This window comes from Pimephales promelas, chromosome 3 (assembly GCF_988280905.1).
Source record: "Pimephales promelas chromosome 3, fPimPro1.hap1.1, whole genome shotgun sequence".
In the NCBI taxonomy this organism is placed as follows: Eukaryota; Metazoa; Chordata; class Actinopteri; order Cypriniformes; family Leuciscidae; genus Pimephales; species Pimephales promelas.
The window spans coordinates 10776583-10797515 of NC_142771.1; the positions used below are offsets into that span (position 1 = coordinate 10776583).

A 20933-nucleotide genomic window follows, 5' to 3' on the forward strand; every position below is an offset into this window, starting at 1 on the left:
ATTCCTGTAATCATTCGAGCCACCAAGACGTGCATCGTGAATGTCGCGCATAAATAACAATATGAAGACAGTTACTGATTGTTGCTTGGGGTAAAAATACGCACAGATTGATGGTACTTCTCCAAGGAGACTCAGCACAGCAGTGATGATCTACTGGTAAAAACACCCAAACAGCAGTGAGTCAGGAGCCTGTAAGCCATTCACTGAGCCGCTGAGTTAATATCCCAAAACAACCTGCCATGCACCACACACACATTTATCACCTAGAACACATGTATGTGCAGAGATAGCCCTAGAACAAACTACTACACAAGCACACAACCCTCCCCTGGCCTGAACACAAGCAGGCATTCAAACACACTTTATCTCAGCCACAAACCCTCACAGCCGCTATTGTTTGGTAGAGTTGACAAAAATTACAGTGAAATCTCCAAAGCAGCTAGACTAAGGCCTGAAACAAACTTCACACAAATAAGCAAATTCGATTTCACACTTTATTGAATTGCAGAATGCGTCAGAGCACAATTTCTAAAATGCAAGTAGCTGTTGCATTATCAGCATTGCCACAAGGGGCACTGTTGCAGTTCTTTGTAAAATATCTCAAACAACAAAGCAAGTTAAGCTCACAAACGCCTGATGTGTCTGGTTTAATGTTACATTAATCTGTTCTTCTTTTTAAAGCTCAAATTTAAGAAAACGCTTTTTTAGTTATGATGTAAGGGTGAAAAAACAAGAAAGGCTCACTCTTTGAATGGGTCTTGAAATACTTGAAGGAGGTTTTACACAACAGGGTAGGGTTACACCAGCCGCTCATAAGTTCATTCTTGATGGAATGTAAAATCCATACGGGCGGATAGGCTACAACAGCAGAACAACAACTGATCTCCACTACAAAAGGGGAAAAGAGGCTATAATTTGCAAGAGCTCTCCAAAATTGGACTGTTGAAGACTGGAAAAATGTTCCCTGGTCTGATGAGTCTCGATTTCTGTTGAGATATTCAGATGGTAGAGTCAGAATTTGGCGTAAACAGAATGAGAACATGGATCCATCATGCCTTGTTACCACTGTGCAGGCTGGTGGTGGTGGTGTAATGGTGTGGGGGATGTTTTATTGGCACACTTTAGGCCCCTTAGTGCCAATTGGGCATCGTTTAAAATGCCCCGGCCTACCTGAGCATTGTTTCTGACCATGTCCATCCCTTTATGGCCACCATGTACCCATCCTCTGATGGCTACTACTAGCAGGATAATGCACCATGTCAGAAAGCTTGAATCATTTCAAATTTGTTTCTTGAACATAACAATGAGTTCACAGTACTAAAATGGCCCCCACAATCACCAGATCTCAACCCAATAGAGCATCTTTGGGATGCGGTGGAACAGAAGCTTTGTGCCCTGGTTGTGTATCCCACAAATCTCAAACAAACGGCAAGATGCTATCCTATCAATATGGGACAACATTTCTTAAGAATGCTTTCAGCACCTTGTTGAATCAATGCCACGTAGAATTAAGGCAGTTCTGAAGGCAAAAGGGGGTTGAACACAGAATTAGTATGGTGTTCCTAATAATCCTTTAGGTGAGTGTATTTGGCATGCCCAACACGGCCAGATGGGACAGATGCACACAGCGGCGCGCTGTTTAGGACGGATTCATGTTGAGGAGCTGCTAACAAAGTAGTCTTTTCACACAATGTTCTGCAAGTGTAAATGTCAGCATTATCATATACAGTATTTCTAAAGAATTGAAGTCTGTCTGCTATTTTATTCCACCCGTTACTCCTGATTGGAGGCTTCCATAAATATTTAGTTTATAAGTAGAGTTGCGCTTCAACTAAGTTTAATGGTGCAAAGCAAAAATATTTAGTAGAGTGTAAGTTTCAACTAAGTGTCCATGTACGTCAAAACTAGGCTGGCTAAGTTGTTACTTGCGCATTGCTGGTGCAACCGGCCCCTGCTGTCCTAATGTCAAATCAATGACATAAATTATATTTCTTAATACAGATCACCACGCATGCACATTTATGCACAAGGAAGATGTAGATGAAGATGTTTATGAGATCTGTTGGTAAAAGAGAGAGAATACTTGCACAAGGACTGCGTTAAAAGGGTATAGAGGGCGGCAGAATGAGACAGGCATGATGAGAGACAGAGAACTGGAGTGCTATTGTGTAGACTTCACCCAGGTGCTGGGCACATCGAGTCAGACAGGAGCCACAGCTGACTGCTCCATTTTCCAAGCAGCACGGACACCACTGTCCTCTATCCACTCAAAAAATAAAAGAGAGAGAGAGAAAGAGACATTTTCCCAGCAGGAGGACATGACCTTCAGTCTATCCCTGCACTCAGGCCCTTTATCTTGCAGTCGAAAAACACAGCCCTCTTTAAACCATGGCGCTTCGCTCAATTACGTTGCAGGTAATTTGTGTGGTATTGGGAATTAAAGTTTAATTAGGGCGACTGGAGTAATTTGGGCCTGGGTTTAATATAATCACGGTGAACTGGCTGCTTGTGAAGTGCCCTGATGTCAGGCTGAGGTAGATGAGATCCAATGCCGCTTTTCATCAACAAAGAACAAAGAATCCCGTCTCCCCCAGCCCTCTGCTGGCTTGGCTGAGATCCACCAGCACATTTTCACTCACCCGTCCCTGTCCACACTCCCCCACCACACACCCCTAGCAAACAGCGGCGCAGAAGGTTTGGACAGACAGAGACGGCAAGAGAAAAGGAAAACAAGAGAATTAAAAAGAGTGTGAAATAAATATGCCAAAGCTAGCACGTCCCTTTGTCTTAGACCTCATTCGCAAAGCCATGGACTCTCGGAGCATCAGAGAAAGCGTTTCTGACAGAGCAATCGAATCTGTGGACACTTTTCAAAGAGCAAATCCTCTCCTCCACCACCCACCCCAGGCTCGGCAGGATAGAACGGCTTGTGCTCTCTGTCAAAGAGCATGTTGTTGTGTGGATGTGTGCATTTGCGTTCAGTAGGAAGTAAACACAGAGGCGTGTGGAGGCGGTCAGCATTAGGGTCTAAAAGAAGCCAAACAATAGATCCCAAACAGGATTCCATAAGACATTGTGAGCCTCGTCCTAGAGTCAATTTGATTCCACTAGACTAGGATGCCAAAAAGAAAAGCGGGGGTAGAGAAATCAATGACAAAACTGCCTGGCAATAACAATTTCCATTCCATATTCAACCATCCATCCCTTCCTCCCTTCTATCTCATTCCCACTTTGCCTGCAGTCTATCCCTTCACCCTGCTCTGATTTCATCCATACTGTCAGTGGATTGCTGAATGAGAGGCTTTTAGTGTCAGCCCATCTGGACGTTCAGAGCTAGAAAATTCCCCTGCTCATTCCTCAGGTAACAGGATGGTGGTTGATAAGGCAAAGAGTTGGGGATGACATACATGGAGAATGAATAGACCGGTAACATCAAGGGCACCTTCCAAGAATCGCCGGAGGTTCAGTCGCAAAATAAAAAAAGACATGCACACCTCTGCTACCCCCCGAACTTGATCACATATACCTCCATTTGTTTTCACCCATTTCTTCTTTAATTGTATTATAAAGTCCTTTATTTCACATCCTTGACGTGGCAACCTTGAATTGCAGCCAGTTCCATCCCTCGTCCTGCATTTACACCAACCTTAGAACCAGAGCCAAGTGATAGTCCATGTCAGCTGTCATTGCTGGAGCAGAGCGGCGCTCTTTCTGATGGTTCTCTCTCCAAGGGGTGTGAGCCGAAACGAAGATATGCTACGCAAAATAGTTAAATTTGGCAAAATCTTGTGGCCTAGCTTCAGAGAAGTTCTGATATTGTGCTCATACAGAGTACCATGATATGTCCTTCCAAAGCTGCACCAAGGAAAATGCAAAAGGTTGAGGTGTGTGGAGAAACATGGTCTGAAACATGACCAATTGTAAATTCTGCATTTTGCGACATCACAGGCATGGTCACTGTGATTTTGCCAACTAAGGCATATCCCTTAATTCAGGAACAACATTCCTGTCTGAAAATTTAGTCCTAACCTCATCCCAACCCCTAAACATAACCCTACCCGTAACATATCCCTAAAGCCAAAGGGAAATGATTGGTGAATAACACTGACATAGAAGCACCTAACCCTGGTTGCAAGCCTAACCTTGACAAACAGTAAAATGTGATTGGTTGATTGGAATGTTGTTCCAGGATCAACAAAGATGTACTTGGTAAAAATCATATAGTTCCAGAGAAAGCTCTATACCTAAATGGCATTTTTCACCATACAATTTGCTTATCTGGTCAGCAAAGGTAGTTGTCTATGCAAACAATGTGTTTGGGCATCATGGCCTCATGCCAAATATTTTGGCATCAAGATGTGCACGTACTGAGCTGAACTAAATAGCAACCTTCGAGACAGCATTTTTGGGAATCATAGAGACACTGAGCCCCAATATGTGTCTAGGTAGGCAGCTTACTTGGTTTTGAACCATGACACCACACAGCATCGTCTCAAGGTCACAGCCAGAGTGTCCTCCGCTTCAGGGTAGAAAGGTTAATCTGTAGTTAAAGTGGAGCCAAACATTGGACTGAGCAGGTGTGTGGTGCAGAGATATGAAACAGAAAGAAAAGATGTGTGATAGAGATATCGGTAGCGTGAGTGACACTCCGACCGCTTCGCATCATAAATTAGCAGAGCTGAAGAGGCACAGAACAGGAACAAGCGCAAAGTGGCGTGCCTCACAGGGAGAAATAAATGACTGTGCCCTTATTGAGCGCAGCAAGGCATATAGCATTTCAGGCCAGTAATGTCATTGTGCCTTTGTACCAGCATTATTGATGAAGTCTGTCTCAAAGAAAATAATCCCTCGGCACGCCAGCATTTGAGACTTCTCATTCCGTCTGAAAGATCAATGTAAGCGATCTTCGGGACGGAAAATGCGAAATGCAGCGAGCGTGAGTGCGGGCTGGGGTGTCGAGAGAGTGGCCACAGCGGAGCGCTACAGCAGAGAGAGGCTGAGATCAAAGCTGAGCGCTGCTTCACTGGAGCGAGGCACTGGGAGACTAGAGTCTCACCTGCCGCAAAACCCTGCATCTGCTGCATCTCACCCCTCTGCTCTGCTAATGCCCTCTCATGCACACGCAGACCTGCTGAAGAATATCAATCAGCCCCGCACCCCTATTTAAAGCAGGTCTTTTTTTTATATGTAGAGTTGAAATTCTCTAGATACTATGTGCCTGGTTATATGCGTACATACCGGCAGTAGCTGTATCTGTCGTTTTCTGCATCTGAGAATAGAGAGATGTTGTGCGCCATCAGCAGTCTGCATTTATGTTCCTTTAGTCTGCCACAAAGCAGCTTAAAGCCTATCGTGCTGGTGCAAACATGCACTTCAATCTTATTTAGGTTTTATTTGGGCATCAGGACTCTCAGAGAGGAGCTTTAGACTTGATTTACCTGCGCGCACACACCACACATCTTTCGCTTAGTATCACACACTCTAATGCATAGACAAAAAAAATAAAAAAAAATCGATCAAAGGGAGAGGGCTCTCACTATGCCTAACCCAGCACCGTCTCTGAACAGCTCTCATTTCAGACCCCTGAGGTGTGATGCCTTGGGCACCGCTGGCACAGATGAAATGGGCACCAGGCACCTCACTGCAGGGAGGGCAGGTTTGCTTTTTCACTCCTCTTAGCGTCGTCATGCCAACGGTGGCAGGTTTTAGCATTTAAAGGGCACTCTCTGCAGCCTCGTAATAGAAGAAGCAGCAAAAAGTATTCTGGAGAAAAAAAGTGTTGAGTGCAATTCGAAGCTAATTGGGGTGTTTGTATCTTCCGCGCAAGTCATTCAAAAGCATCGCCTGCTTCTGCAGCCAGACGCATCATCACATTGTGGAGACTATGACTCATGGTTTTCGAATCATGAGGCTGTCAGTAAAAAGGCATTTGAATTATGTGGGACAATGCCACATCTGCGATGATTTTACGTAATCCTAAAAAAGATTTATAAGCGGTCATATCTTTTTTCATTGTCTAATGACACAAATGCATACACTCATCTTGCCTTGCATCTTCCTCGTCTTATTTCTTCCTGGCTGTGTAGGCGGCGACGCTACTTGGCGTATATCTTCTTTGCCGTTGCATATGTGTGCTCGGCAAGACCGTTTTGTGTTTGAGCGCCCCCAAGTTGTGTTTTACTGTAACTTCAGAAGCTCCAAACACGTGAGCAAAAGTGGCAATCTCATTGGTCGGATAGTTTTTGACGCAGAGCGCCAAACTAAAAAAACGATCCGAGGCGATTTTTTTAAAAAAATGACGTGTTTACGTGTACCGTTTTACGTGTCGGTTTGCACATGCACATTGGCGCCCTTTGTTTAGTCACGAAGCGTTAAACATCGGCGAATATCGCGTGCGAATTTCGTCCCGGTGTGAACAAGCTTTAAAAATGATTTGTGAGTTTATGTTATAATAAACATATGGAAAAATAAAAATAAAATGTATAAAAACTACACGAATGGTAACTAATAATCTTACATTTCACATTAATTAAAGAATTTGTGTAAAAAAAGAAGAGATGATTCATACATAGATGTTTTTAGTCATTAATTAGTGTGTGTATATAGAGTTTTATCTTTTTTAGGCCATTAATCACCATTTTAAAGGGATTCAGACCTTCGATGCCTTTAAAATTAGCTATTTTTATCATGTGTTAATGTTATGATGCTGTCATGGTTTTCAAAACAAACAAAAATAGCAAAGTGTGCCATATGATGTACATGAAAATGCTTACAGCGAAGGAATTTTATCAAAAATTATACATGGGACATATTAACTAAATTTGAAAATACATTTGTAATTAATGTAATAAAATGCTTAATGTAATAGATATGCTTATTTAATCTGTGTTTTGGAGGTAAATTGGTGAGCAAACCAACAACTTTTGAAATGCGGTGAAGAAAAACATAATGTTCTGGACATTCCAGGTGCCCATTAATGCGGATAATGCCTTTAACCGTTTATTTTCCGGATACTACTGTTTCTCGGTATGGTTCTGTTCTTTCAAAGGTCAGTAAAAAACTGCAGTGATGTCAATCAAAATCATATCTAAAAGAGAGACTTCACGCCTGGCCAAGATAGACAGTCCAGTTGAAAGCCTCCGATCTGATTATCAACTTTCATTCCAGTGTGAACCATTCAAAGCAATATTGAAAAACCAACACTCTTGTATAAGAAATGTATAACCCTAAATTATCTCTAGAACATTATATTTGCATGTGATGCAGTTTGGATTCAGGTTGTGAATTACAATTTAACAAAACAAAGCATCTAACTTGCATATCTGTGAGCGGGTCTTGCAGGAAACAGATTTTGGTCCTCAAGATCAGTTCTTGTCCTTAACGGACTGCGCTGAAATTGAATCGACCCCCTATCCTGACCTTCACTCCCTCTTCATTTCCTTCTTCCTTGGCATCTCCTTTCCTGACTCAATGTTTGCTTTGGTTAAAAGCTCCTTATGTGCAGATTGTCTTTTTTGTGCCTTGTGCCCCTCAATCTTATAACTAAGCTGTTTTATGAAGGATTCAGAAAATGCCAGAAAGCTTGTTTATTGGTTTATTATTTTTCAAACCCATCAGTGTGAGAGTATTTCTTCACCTTTTTCTAAAACAAGGAATTGGTAATAATATAGCTCTTGATTGTGCTCCAAACTACAGCCTTCAGCACAATAAGTGACTGTAGTTAACATGTAGTTTGGAAAAAGTTGCCTTGTATTGAATGGCTCATTTTAGCATAAAATGTCTCACCCAGACATTTGAGTATTTGAGATATTTCCCAGAGACCTTTCCACACTCCCTATACAATCCATAGTAAATGAATAATTGAATCAGATGACTGTCCAACGCTCAATCTGAAAGTAAAAGTGAAAGACGGGCCTCTAGAGAAAGAAAGTTTATAGACTGCAATTGAGGTAAACACACATGCAGATAGAAGAGAGAGTACTCTATTTATACATGCAGTCACTACTGTTAATGAATGATTTTGTAGTGATTTTAGATGTAAAAGTCTCTTGGGGAATTCTGCCTCAAAGTACGTAGAAGCTCATTGAGCTCACAGCTGGCTTAAACATACCCCTCAACAGTCTCTTTTTCTGCTTCAACAAGCTTCAAAAATACAACATGGAGGAGAATGACGGCAAATAACACGTACAAATACAAGTAACAGGAATATAAGTTTTAGTTATGTATCTTTTTAAAGTTTTGCACCTACTTTGTAGCACTGTGGAAGTAAGTTTGAGATACATTGCCATAGATTTTGACTCATTCTGGATATGGGCCAGTCCGTGCTGGTATGGTAAGTTCTACAGTACGGTTGTCTTTGTCATTATTTGGTACCCCAGGAGACAAATTCTGCCCTCTCAGCAGACCTAGAAAGCGTACTGTACCTTTTAGACCACGCTCTTAACAGATCTCTGGCTGTGTCAGCAACATAGCCACACACAAGTCTTTAATCAGCTGCACACAGTGGATCTGTCATGCAAAATGTTCAAGCAGAATCTGAATGCCAATGATACAAGCAGAATCTGAATGCCAATGATACTACAAAAAAAGTCAACAGATTCAATGTGGGATAACTTAAACATATTAACGCACCTGGGCAGTTTCGCAATAATATGCGAAAGGGAAAGCAAGATCCATCATGTCACTTGCTCCAGCTTGAACATTTCACCACATGTATGCATTTTTAAAGGCTTAAAACATAGATCCCAAGTGGTCTTATTTGGGTCACTGTGTAAACAAGCAGAGCAGCAAACAAGCAAAACTGAAGCAGTAGTGGTTGGTGGGACCTCTTGGGAGGGTGCTAAGAGGAGAGCACGTTGCTCTTGGGCCTGATGGCTTCAGACAGTGCGCTAGTGAGATGAATAATGTGTGTGTCTGATGGGACTGGGCGGCCATCCCTCGACAGGCCTACAGCACTGGAGTGGAGAAATAGAACAGCCTCCATCTATGCCTACAAAACACACACTTGCAACTCTGAAGTCATTGCTGAGAAGAGAATATGACCTGAATATCACATTACCTACTGTATCAAATTACTGAGCAAGATATACGAAAATAGAGAGCGTCCTCTTATTGCACATGCACAATATTGAATATCATTTATTTTGATGAAACACTTCATGAGCCAATGATAAAATGCTTGGTTTGTTTGTATGCATGTTCCTTGTGAATACATGTTTTAAAACCATCATGTGTATTTGAGAAAATTAATACTAATGTAGCTGCACATATTAACACAGAAGATGAAACCACCAAAATGTGGAATAGATAGGCTCAGATTCCTAGATTCAATATAATACAATAATGATTGATTGCAGCTGCAGTAAGGGAGAGTCCAATTTTATAGTGCTCGTTGAGAGATATGATTTGACGTCATGAATAATGTGTACATTATAATTTGATTTGTTTTAGGACAAATACAGCAATAAATTCTAATTGATTGAATGAGGGAATGATCACTGATAAGAAAATGAAGCCACTAAGCACAGCCTCTCTCTTTATATCTTTTCTCTCTCTTTCCAAACAGCCCCCAAGCCGGAGTCATGCAGTCCTTCAGAGAGCGGAGTGGTTTCCATGGCAACCAGCACTGCTACCAGCAGGAACCCCAAGAATTATCGCGCCTTGAGAGTTATAGACATCACCACAGCCAGTCCAGACAGGGCTATGAGCCACACTCTCTAGCTGCGGCAGGGTTGTCATCAGCGGGAGCAGGTTCTAAGGACTGTTATGGACAGCAGACCTATCCCGTCTACACCAGCAGCAGTGCTACTCAGACTAAAAAAACATTTAGAGGAGCCAAAACTCCAAGCCAGCACATGCAGGCTGGCTACAGCAATCACATGGGCCCTGGATACACAGCTCAGTATATTAGTGAAGGTCACTTGCAGCAAAAATGGGATGAGTCAGCTCAGATGACCCAATTTGAACAGGACATGGTGGGACGGCTGGAGTCTGGGGTCAGTGGGTCATCCCAGTACCTAGAGCAGAACATGCTAGCTATCTCTCAAAGTCAGTGCCATCTCCCTTCCCAGTCCTCTGCCACAACCTATACCAGTTCCCATCAACAGGGCCTCCCACCCAATCCAGCACCATCTCCTTTAATGTATCCACAGGGCCACCTCCATTTCCCTCAGCACTCGCAGCCCCCTTCATCTTCATCATCTTACATGGAGAAATGTAATACAATGCCACATGGCTACAAAGGCTATGGTATACCGACTAATGCACAGTATGGAAGACAACTCGGCAATCACAGCAGTTTAAAGCAGAGTGGATACAGGCCTCAGAATAATTATGGTTATCAACAAACTCCATCAAGGTCTGGATTTGAACAAGGCTCCCTGCAGGGAATGTCTGGTACACAGGAGAACCTTCAGAAATTCCAGCACTACAATCAGCCCCAGCAAAACTACTGCATTACAGACATTTCTGTAAGATCACCAGAACAATACTACCAGACCTGCAGTCCAAGTTCCAGTCATTCACCTGCAAGGTCTGTGGGAAGATCTCCGTCATATAACTCTACACCATCCCCCCTAATGCCAAATCCCGACTCATTCCAATATGGCCAACCTCCCATTAATCCTGGAGCTTCCTCGTCCTCAAGTTTGCAAGACCAAAATATGTTGATGCCTCCTAATACCCATTCATCACCCAGTGTGAACCACCAGTCCCAGAGCTATTCTGGCTCCATGAAAGAACGATTCTCGGAAAAGCTCCTGTCCAACCCCAGTTTGTGGAGCCTCAATGCCCTGACATCTCAGGTTGAAAACATCTCTAACAATGTTCAGCAGCTGCTGCTGTCAGAGGCCCTTATGGCTAACAAAAAGACCAGCAAGCGAAATCCTCCAAAAAAGGGAGAAGACTACAGAGGTCAGTTAAAGGGTATGGAAGAGTCATCTTGTCCTGATAACCAACATGGTCCCCCTCCACCTGATGCATATAGCATTCCCAGGTCCATGACATCAGAACTACAGGAGGGAGGATACTCTAGCAGCACTGAGGACCAGATGGACAGGAGCTATTACTATTTTGGTCAGGACAAAGGTCAAGCACACACCCAGACACACCCACGTCTCAGCCTTGACACAGTGTCCACTTGTTCCTTAAACTCAGCTGATGATGTATCCGTTAGGTCAGGTGACTCAGTTCGAAGTCTCCAGAGTGTAGCCTCTGAAGATAATCTCAACTGTGACCCCAGAGTACAGAGAGTATTGACTGGAGAGGAGCCCAACAGCTCTCTCCGTTGCATTAGAGATGAGAGGTCACCCATCAGTGTAACAGCTCCAAGTCCCATGAAACAAGAGAGTAATTCACCACCAGACATAAAGCGTTCAGAGAGTACTCTAAAGGAAAACTTTGAGGAGTCAGCATGGACTGAGAGGATGGTTGATGAAGAGGAAATTGGACAAAGAACGATGTCTGCAGACAATGAGTGCAAAGGAGAGGTCACTGAAAAGCAAGAGAAGTGGTTGGAGGATGAGAAAAGTCCTTCTATATTTCATAAAATTAATAAAGCAGTATTAGAGGAAGGTTATTCATATGAAACAAATATCTACCACGGTCTGCAAAACAAATACAGTTTAGATAAAGGAAACTCAGAAGAGATGGACTGTTTTTCTGAGCTTAATCACAAATGTAATAAAGGAAAAGAAATAAAGTCAGAACATTTCAAATCAGAGCCACAGGCCACTGTTGAAATGCTTGTGAAAACATCGCCCAACAATTCAGGCACTAATCTTTATTTGCCAGATAAAGAAGAAAATTCAAAGAGTGAGAATTCAGCAGATAGCCTCACATGCACCGAGGGACCAGTGGACACCCTTGAGGAGCAGTCGTCTGTCTTTTCCCATAATTCCACTGAGGTGAGAGATGAAAAGGAGAATCTGACAACCACAGAGGAGGTCATTAATAATAGAGCATGTACATCTGAGGAGATGGGAAACATGCCACAAGTCAACACAGAACCTGCAGAAAGCTTTAACCAGGATGCACCACACAGAGGCAGTGAAAGGAGGTCAGCCATATGTGACATTGCACCTCAGCCTCACACTGCCAAAAGTGGCTTCTCAACTCTCAGTGAGAAAACAACACCTTTGGCTCAGGCTAGGGACCATCACATCGATCGTAGTGATGCAAAGGTACTGGAGCCTGACTCTCCTCAGTTGCCAGGCAAGTCAATACTACACTCTGCACCATCTTGGGCTGACACCCCACCCTCTCCCAAGAAAGGGGATGAGGATATGGAACCAGGGATAAGCTGTCCCAGTGCAGTGACTCCCTCAGCCAAGCCAGAGCCTTTGGCCCCATCTGAACATACCAGAATGTTCGGTAAGAAACATGCACGGGGCAGAAGGAGACCAATGCATTCAAGTGTAGGAATCAGAAGGCAGCTAAGCGTAGAAGGAGACAGTGCTCCGCCTTCTGCCCAAAATCCCAGCATGCCCTCCAGCAAAAGCGCTCTTATTCCTGATCAAATGGAAACTGCCCACCAGAATATAAGTAGCCAAACACAGAAACTTGTGACAGAGAGTTTACCATCGCGGATGTGCACTCGGTCATACGGTTCGCAAAGTAGCCCAAAGGTCTGCCCTCAAGAGAGAAGGAAACCAGGTCCAAAGCCTGGTCCAAAACCAGGTTCAAAGCTAGGTGTGAAGCCAGGTCCAAAACCAGGTCCAAAGTCTGGTCCAAAATCAAATATAAAAGCTGGTCCAAAGCCTAGTCCAAAATCAATTTCAAAACCTGGTCCAAAACCAAGTCCTAAACCTGAGGTTATGCCTAGTGTAAAAACTGGCCCCAAACTAAGTTTAAAATGCACAGGATCCACAAAAAATGCAAAGCCTGGCCCAAAACCTGGAGTAAAGCCAGGTCCTAAACCTGGTCCAAAATCTGGTTCTAAACAAGTCTCAAAGACTGGGGCTTTAGCAGGAGAAATACTTGTTCCAAAGCCAAGTCAAACCACATCAGAGTCAAAGCCAATTGAGGGGTCAGTAACTAAAGGTCCAGGTAGACCAAGAGGCATCACCTCCAAGATAAAATCAATTAAACGAAATGAAAATATTCAGATTGACCATACAAAAGATACAAAAGACCATACCAAGGAAACACATGAACTTATTTTGCAAGATGTGAGCACCGCATTAACTACGGACACACTTGTTAGTGTGGTGGACAACACTAAGGATGAAACTTTGGGTTCCACTTTGGAGTCCACTCTAGAAAGCTGTTGTGTAAAGTCTTTAGCAAGAGACCAAAAGTCCATGGTGCTGAGATCACGAAAACAAACAAAAGAAAAGTTGACTGAAGATAAGGAGAGTGATAAATCAAACGAGACAACTTCAGAAATGCTCTTGCACTCACAAATACAGAATGTTACTGTGGATCAGTCATGTAAGACCGAATCTTCAAATCTTGAATTACCTAAGCAGAAGGATGTATCTACAGAGTCACTTCAAGAACCAAATGAGGAGATCGTTTCCATCAAAAGAAAATACAGTTTACCATTATCAGATCCCAAAAAGAGAAAGAAAGTCGTGCACGAGATTCAAGTAAAGACACAGCAGCCCCCATTAGACACAGTCACAAGAGTCTGTATTGCAAAGGGAAAGCGAAAGAGAGGACAGCATTTGCAAGCAGAATCTGTAAGCACCACCGTAACCGTTGATAACCCTCCCACTGATGACATAAGTGATATGGCTTCTTTACCTCCTCAGTGTCCCACTAAAACCAAATATTTGCCTCCTCGGAAAGGCAGGGGACTTAAATATGAGGCAATGGTACAGAAAATCACATCCCCAGGGTCCAAAAAGCAACCTTTAAATATTCAACCAGATATTGTACCAGATGAATCAACATCAAAATCAGTGCCACAGGCACCAGAGCTGAAGGAGACAATGAACGCTCCTGAGGTAACTCACATGGAGGCCGAAATAACAAGTTCAAGTACACAAGAGCCCCAAACCACAAGAATTCATACTCCAAGGAAAAAGAGGAGAACGTGGGCCACCATAGAGAGCAGCGATGTACCAGACGTAGCCCTGGAGGCCGGGAGCTTAGTTATCAATACACCAAGACTAGCCAAACAGAGAGCCATTAAAAACAACCACGAGATGCATCTGAAGCAACGAAAGAAGAGAAGAAAAGGCACTGAGCCACAAGAAAGCACCCCCATTGTTGAAAAACAAGAGCCTAACCAGACTATTATTTTACCCCCACCTCCACCCTCCCTCTCTTTACCAGAAACAGGTGAACAGACACAGTATGAGGAGCCACCAACAGAATTTAGCTTACCACAAATAAAACCCAAACGAGGCAGACGGCCATCACTCAAAAAGAAACAGGAGGAACTCTCAAGTCAAACAGAAGATGACAAAGTAAAGGAGAAAAAAAAGTCTGGCCCGAAAAAAAAGGTTCTTAATGTCCTCAAAGTTGTAGTGCGGAGACCAAAAATCAAGACAAAATGCAGCAATGATCTCCCCCCAACAGTGAAGGGGACATCATCAGACTTGCATCTAGCACTAGGAGATGGCAAATGTTCTTTCAGACCATATGTACACATTGACAGGCCTTTGGAGCTAGCATCTCTTTGTACCATCATTAACAGGCCTGAGGAAGAGCAGATGCTCAGCCAGGCAAGAAAAAAGAGTGCAGCTAAAATGAAAAATCTAGTCACTGTTACCAAGGCAGTATCAAACTCCTCAGTGATGCTCCAGGGGCCCTTGGTTAACAAAAGTCTAATTGAAAGGTGTCTAACGTGCTGCCTATGTGGAAAGCCAGCAAATTACAGAGAGCTCGGGGACTTGTGCGGCCCCTATTATCCCGAGGACTGCATACCACGAAAAATGCTGTCTTCAACACACAGGAATGATTTCAGGCAAAACAGCAACTGTGCAAATGAGACAGAGGTCAGATGCATCGCAGACCAGACCAACTCACAGAGTGCATGTGCGAAGGACGCCTATCAAGATAGTGCAAATGAAGGACACAGCTGGCATCCCAGGAGGGGGAAAAGGGCAATTAGGGAACCGTTAAGAACCCGCCCAACCTTGCGGATGAGATTCAAAAGACTGCTCTTGTTGCAGAGCAGACTTGGTGGAGCTTCTCCCCCTGCTGGCGAGGAGGGCAGTGGATCGGCTCTGCAGAGATTGCAGATGGAAGCTGAGGCGAAAGAGCACTGGGCTCATGAAGCTTGTGCTGTCTGGACCACAGGCATAATCCTGGTAGCAGGCAAACTCTTTGGGCTGAAGGAGGCTGTTCAGAAATCTGCAAATACAGTAAGTGTTTCATTTATATTAAGCACCCTACATTAATAACTTCCTGTACTGTTAAAAAAGAGAGAGACAAGAGCACGTCTACATCTAGACACCAACACAATACTTTTTTTGGTTTGTTTTTTTACACATAATTATGTTACAAATAACTATGCACACTACTGTATGAAACAGTATACAATTTTTTTTTTTATAAATTAGTACTCATTAAACAGTAAGCAATATATTACGGTTCCATTCTAAACAGAGTAATAGAACATTGAAAAAATAAAAAATAAATAAATAATAATAATGATCCTAATAATATACTTCGACTCTAGTGGGCATAGCATTATATTAGATGTACTATGTTATCTGCAACTTGTGGTGGCTCAGGGGGCTGTGAAGGAAAGAGTCGATAATTTAGAGAAAAGACCCTCAGGCCTTCTGTCTCATCACAGAAATGCTCCAGGTGCCAAGGGGAAGGAGCTTCCATCTGCTGCAGCTGGAAGAGCTGTACTCAGAGGTACCATTATGTCTGCGCCAAAGAGATGGGTAAGAGTTCTGACATATTGTAATTTGCTGTTTGTTTGTCTACAATATTTACTGTCCATCCAATGACTCCACCCTCCACTCCACATGAAGCTCTGTATAACAAAACAGGTCGCTCCGTGTACTGTCTGGTCATTTGATTTTCTACTTATCGATTATAAAATTTAAGCTAGATTTTCATATTTTTGTTCATGGGTAAAAAATTAGATTATACTTTAATATTTATTTTGCATGTGTGGGTGGCCCTTAAATGCCCCTTCTCAACTCATTCTGTCTTTTGTATACTACCTTTCCTATCACACAGAATAAGAGTTCATCTGATATTCTGCTCTGCAAATTAGTTACGTTAACGTTTCTTCATACTGTTTGGCTGTTGCATATATTTGTTGCCAATAGCCTACATCTTGTTTAGAGCACAACAACACACTTCTTGGGTAGGCGGAGAAGCCGGCATGATCCCTTGCATTGTTTCCTGATAACAGCGGGGGGGGGGACATCAAATACTCTGTCATTTTTGGTCATATAGAAAAGAGTAAATCATTAGAAAATAAAGAAAACAATTTCCTCTTTCTGCTGAACTGAAACTCAGCGAATGAACCTCAGACATCAGACTGTCAATAGAAAGTTTGAAACTACTACATAATGTTCTGATTATGTAATCCGTATGAGACCAATGAGAGGTACAGTTATTACCGTCTGAGCTGATTATAATACGCAGCAGACTATTCATATGGTAATCACCCATGTGAACTATATAAAAAAAATCACCAAGCTTCATCAGGTTATATAGTTTACGTTGAATCATTTTTGAAATAATTCACGCTGGGAATAAGCCTTAAATTTACCTCAGCGGAAAAACGAGATGCGATGCACGGCTTGATTCAGTGGAGGTTATAATTATGATGAGCTAGGCTACTTACTTTAAACTTGTGCACATTCCACTAGTTGGGCTTTTCCCCAACTATATGGAACACTGAATCGAATGCATACTTCCATAATATCAACTTAAGGCATGACAGGGAGTTTCTGACCAACAAGTAAAAACAACCAGTTATACTTTTTTTTAGTTGTAGGTAAACCTGACAATGGTGCTGACAGAATACTTTTTTATTAAGTACTTCACCTAATTAACTTCTTTTGCTTCAGGCAAACATGATATCTACTTTACTTACTACAATTTTTGTGACTATTTATTACTTTCAAGCCTTCAACTGGAAGTGGCAGATATCCTCTGCTCTAGGCAATATGCATTAGTTTAGACAATGGTGTGTCATCCGAGGCTGGAACTAGATGGCCTTCATCATGCATTGCTCTTTCCCATAAGAAATTGCCATCATAGAAAGTTGTGGTTACACCACTGGAGATGGGTCTAGTCAGAAACAAAAGTGCAAGCTGATCTTGTATTGCGTTTTCAATGGGATTCTCTAATTTATGCCTTTGATTCTTCTTTCCAGGCTGCACGTTTCAAGAAGAGACCTTCTCTGTTAGATGTCCGGATCACAAGGTAAGCTGGTGAATTGGATTTGCACACAGCAACGGACATCTGTGATCTAAAAGACACCCCCATTAAAACACCAAGGAGTGAAACTAGACAGCAGAGCACAGTTCCTCATCAGCACCATCTCTGAGGGCAACAGATGAGCCCTGAGCATATCTTACCCTTATCTGGCTGCTATTGACTGTGCCGCTCACTACTGACAGCAGAAATTAGTGAAGGGATGTTAATTAGACATTCTAGGCTCTCTCGGTTTCCTAGTTCCCCTTTAGGAGCCACAGATATTGAAGAGAAGAAAAAAGGAGATATTTAGAAGTGTTGCCTGATGATTATTACTGGATCCTATTTCACTCAAGGTCTTGGCTCTTGCATGAAGCAGAGAGCCATCCCAAAAACATATCTGAAACTGATGTTGCGCACTCCTAATCCTAAAACGGTTCTTAAAACGTTAAGGAACAGTTCCAGTTGTGTTTCCACTTGAGCCTGGTCAAAGTCCTTTCAGGCAAGTCATGCCACTCGGCCGCCATCTTGGCAACACCTCCGGGCAGCTATTTCGGACTTAACAAGACCAGGCTCTATCTAAATGAATGGGCAGAGAGTCAGAACTGCACTTTCACTGGTCACCGGGACATAAAACCTGCATAGAAACGGCAGTAAAATATGATAAAAATAGCTGAAAAAGTTTGATGACTTTGCCCCAAAATAAGGTTTAAAGCGCTGTTTTCCCACAGGTTATACTTTTACTGCGCATGCGCAAGGGTTCTCTCGCTCTCTGTCGCGTGCGCTGCACAGTTTGAAACACAGTATGTGCTCGCTCTAGATTCCGGGATATTTAAACTAATTTGCGAGCATCAGCGAGCCGCTATCAATCTGCGGGAGACACCCGGAACTTCTGGGAGACTTGGGATGTCTGATATTTACACAACGCACACATACACTGCATATCAAATCTGCCGTCTTTTCAAACAGTAACGTATTTAAGTGTTTCCCAGCTTGACCGTTAAAAGCAGACGATTGGCTGTCCAGCGGGAGGGGCGGGACATTTGCATACAACCGCCATCTTTGGTGATACGGGTTTTCCCTATAGATTTGTATTAAGGATTGAGGAAGTGGCATGTCACTATATAAATAGTCTCTGGCCTGGTACAACACACTTACAAACCGTTCTTGGCGCGGTTGTCTAAATGGTCGGCTGAACCGTGCTGGTAGAATCCGTGAAGTGACGTCACAACTCAAAATTGGTCACTTGTCTGTTGCCTAGCTTTCAGTTTCTCTGTAGTTGGCCAAGCGCTCTATTTGAGCGACGTTTAAACCAAAAATATCTGAGCCTTCCTCCATAACGTGCCCTCTACACATCTCATATCGTGAACTCTTGCATTACAAAGGCAATGACTGATGATTGTATTACATTCTGAAGACCGGCCGTTGTCAGCCCTACAGTGGAAAAAATTAAACACTAACCGTACCAGCTGGCCTGGATCGGCACGCAATGGAACGGTTACGCAAACGTTCAGCCCGACGGTGGAAAAGCGGCTTATGTCATTGTCCATCAGGCAAACAAATCTGAATCGATTGGAAAGTAATAACATTCCCCTCCTCAACAATCCACATCACTATCATTCATATTCGTAAAACAAAAACAATACGGCAAGGTGCACGGCAAAGTCGAATACTTAGGGTTTTTTGTATTAAGAAATGTAGGCCTGGTTTCACAGACAAGGCTTTTGTCTTGGATTAGGCCTTAGTTCAGTTATTGTAAGTAGCCTTTGTAAATGTGGCTTAGGAAAATAAACATTACTGGTGTGCATCTTGAGACAAAACAATGGCAGTGAGATGTTTTAAAGATGTGTCAATGCAAGTAGCTTTCAGGTAAAGCAGCTCAAATATGCATTTTTAGTCTAGGATCAAAATTGGTCTGTGAAACCAGGGAAATATTAGTAATGCTCACCTTAGCTTAAGCCTTAGTTTCACATGCCACTTCGTTCTTATGCTGTTGCAATTTGCTAGTGCATTCGCCACCTAAAGGCAATCTGTGAACTACAACTGAGGTAGGTCAGGGAGAGAGGAAGCAAAAGCGATAGACTGAGCAAGAAAGACAGAGAAAATGGGCATGGTAGAAAGTGAGAAAGAAAAATGATATTCAGCAGCTTTCGGTCTGAGACCGTGAGGCAAAACCTGGATGGAGATCAAAACACCCCGCCCTGCTCTCTCTCCAGCTCTACCCCTCCCTTCCTCTTTCGCCCTCCCACGACAAAAGGAGAGGAGAACAGAATGAGAGAGAAACAGACAGACAAACAGAGCAGAGGAGAAAGTTCAGAACAAGCAGAGCACACATCAGCAGGGGGATCTAAGGGCTTTGGGTCTCTGGGATGCCAATTTGCCGCTTTAATGAAAGCGAGCGGTAGAGATACCACCCCCGTCAAGGTCTCCTAGGAAATCTCCTCCTCTTCATCTTCCTCTTCTCCTCTGTGCTCACACACACTCAGCGGCGAGCTCTCTTGTAGGTTCACGTGGCTTGAGAACATGACAACAGCAAAGCAGCACAGTCGGGCCGAAGAGGGCAGCACAGCAGGCAGGGCAAGAGAAGTCTACCGTTCTATCTCCTGTTCTTGCTATTTGCATTTCCTCAAGGAAATATTCTAGCCAGGCAACAAAACAATATTGTTCACGTTTTGAGAGAATTTAGGTGAATTTAGCTGCATCAGAGCCGTTTGGCCATTGTTACTGACACTCGGCAGAGTCGGCACGCATCTCATATTAAATTGGGTGCTCAAAAAATCAACACAGATGAAAAACAGTTTAATACATATTAAAGTCGGCATGAAACGGAAGTTGAGATCGTCATCTCTGAAATTAGAAAAACATGTAGGGTGGGGCTTGATTTTGTCTTTTGGGAATTGATTGGATCATTGGAGGTTGTTGCAAACAAAATGGAGGCAGGTTTGAATGCGATTCTCTGAGAGGTGGTGCACCGATAGCCGAATGGTGTAAATACCAGATTAGTAAACCGATTCTTATCCGAGTTAAAAGGAAATTCTCTCATTAATTACTCAACCTCATGTCATTTCAAACCCATAAGACTTTCATTCATCTTCAGAATAGAAATTAAGATCTTTTGAATGAAATTTGAGAGATTTCTGTCCCTACATCAGCTGCGCGGGTACCATTTTGACGCTTTAATAAGTTCATAAATTGATTGTAAAACTAAACCATATGAATTGAGTGGTTTAGTCCAAATTTTCTTAAGAGACCTGGTCGCTTTATAGGATGAAAAGATTTAATTTAGGCTTTTATTCCCATATAAACATTGAACAGCGAACATAAACAGAAGCTCAATCGAACCTTGACGAAATTGTCAAGAGAAAAAACATCTTCAGGAAGCTCAAACGTGCTGTGTAACACAAGAATGAACCTCATTGTTTCTTGTAGAAGCTCAAACGTGCTGCGTAACACGAGAATGAACCTTATTGGTTCTTGCTGAAGCTCAAACGTGCTGCGACACGAGAATGAACCTCATTGGTTCTTGCTGAAGCTCAAACGTGCTGCGTAACACGAGAATGAACCTCATTGGTTCTTGCTGAATCTCAAACGTGCTGCGT

The 20933-nt window shown here is 42.9% G+C and overlaps 2 protein-coding genes across 3 annotated transcripts in view; one reads left to right on the forward strand and one right to left on the reverse strand.

Moving 5' to 3' along the window:
- The window catches only part of LOC120481558 (proteasomal ubiquitin receptor ADRM1), a 79588-nt gene that overhangs the window by 56865 nt on the left and 1790 nt on the right, over positions 1–20933 (reverse strand). The window contains exon 1 of one of the 2 annotated variants that reach the window (XR_016155055.1): positions 19283–19851. The exons of the other annotated variant lie outside the window; for it this stretch is intronic. The gene's annotated coding sequence lies outside the window, so the exon portion shown is untranslated. Of the gene's footprint in view, positions 1–19282; positions 19852–20933 lie in introns of those variants that run through there. 2 annotated transcript variants of the gene reach the window in all.
- rai1 (retinoic acid induced 1) overlaps positions 1–20933 on the forward strand; it is a 59990-nt gene that overhangs the window by 35616 nt on the left and 3441 nt on the right. Inside the window, exons 2-4 of the mRNA XM_039675255.2 lie at positions 9566–15311; positions 15749–15842; positions 17294–17343. Of these exons, the coding sequence (XP_039531189.2) occupies positions 9582–15311; positions 15749–15842; positions 17294–17343 (5874 nt within the window). The 5' untranslated portion in view covers positions 9566–9581. The remainder of the gene's footprint in view (positions 1–9565; positions 15312–15748; positions 15843–17293; positions 17344–20933) is intronic.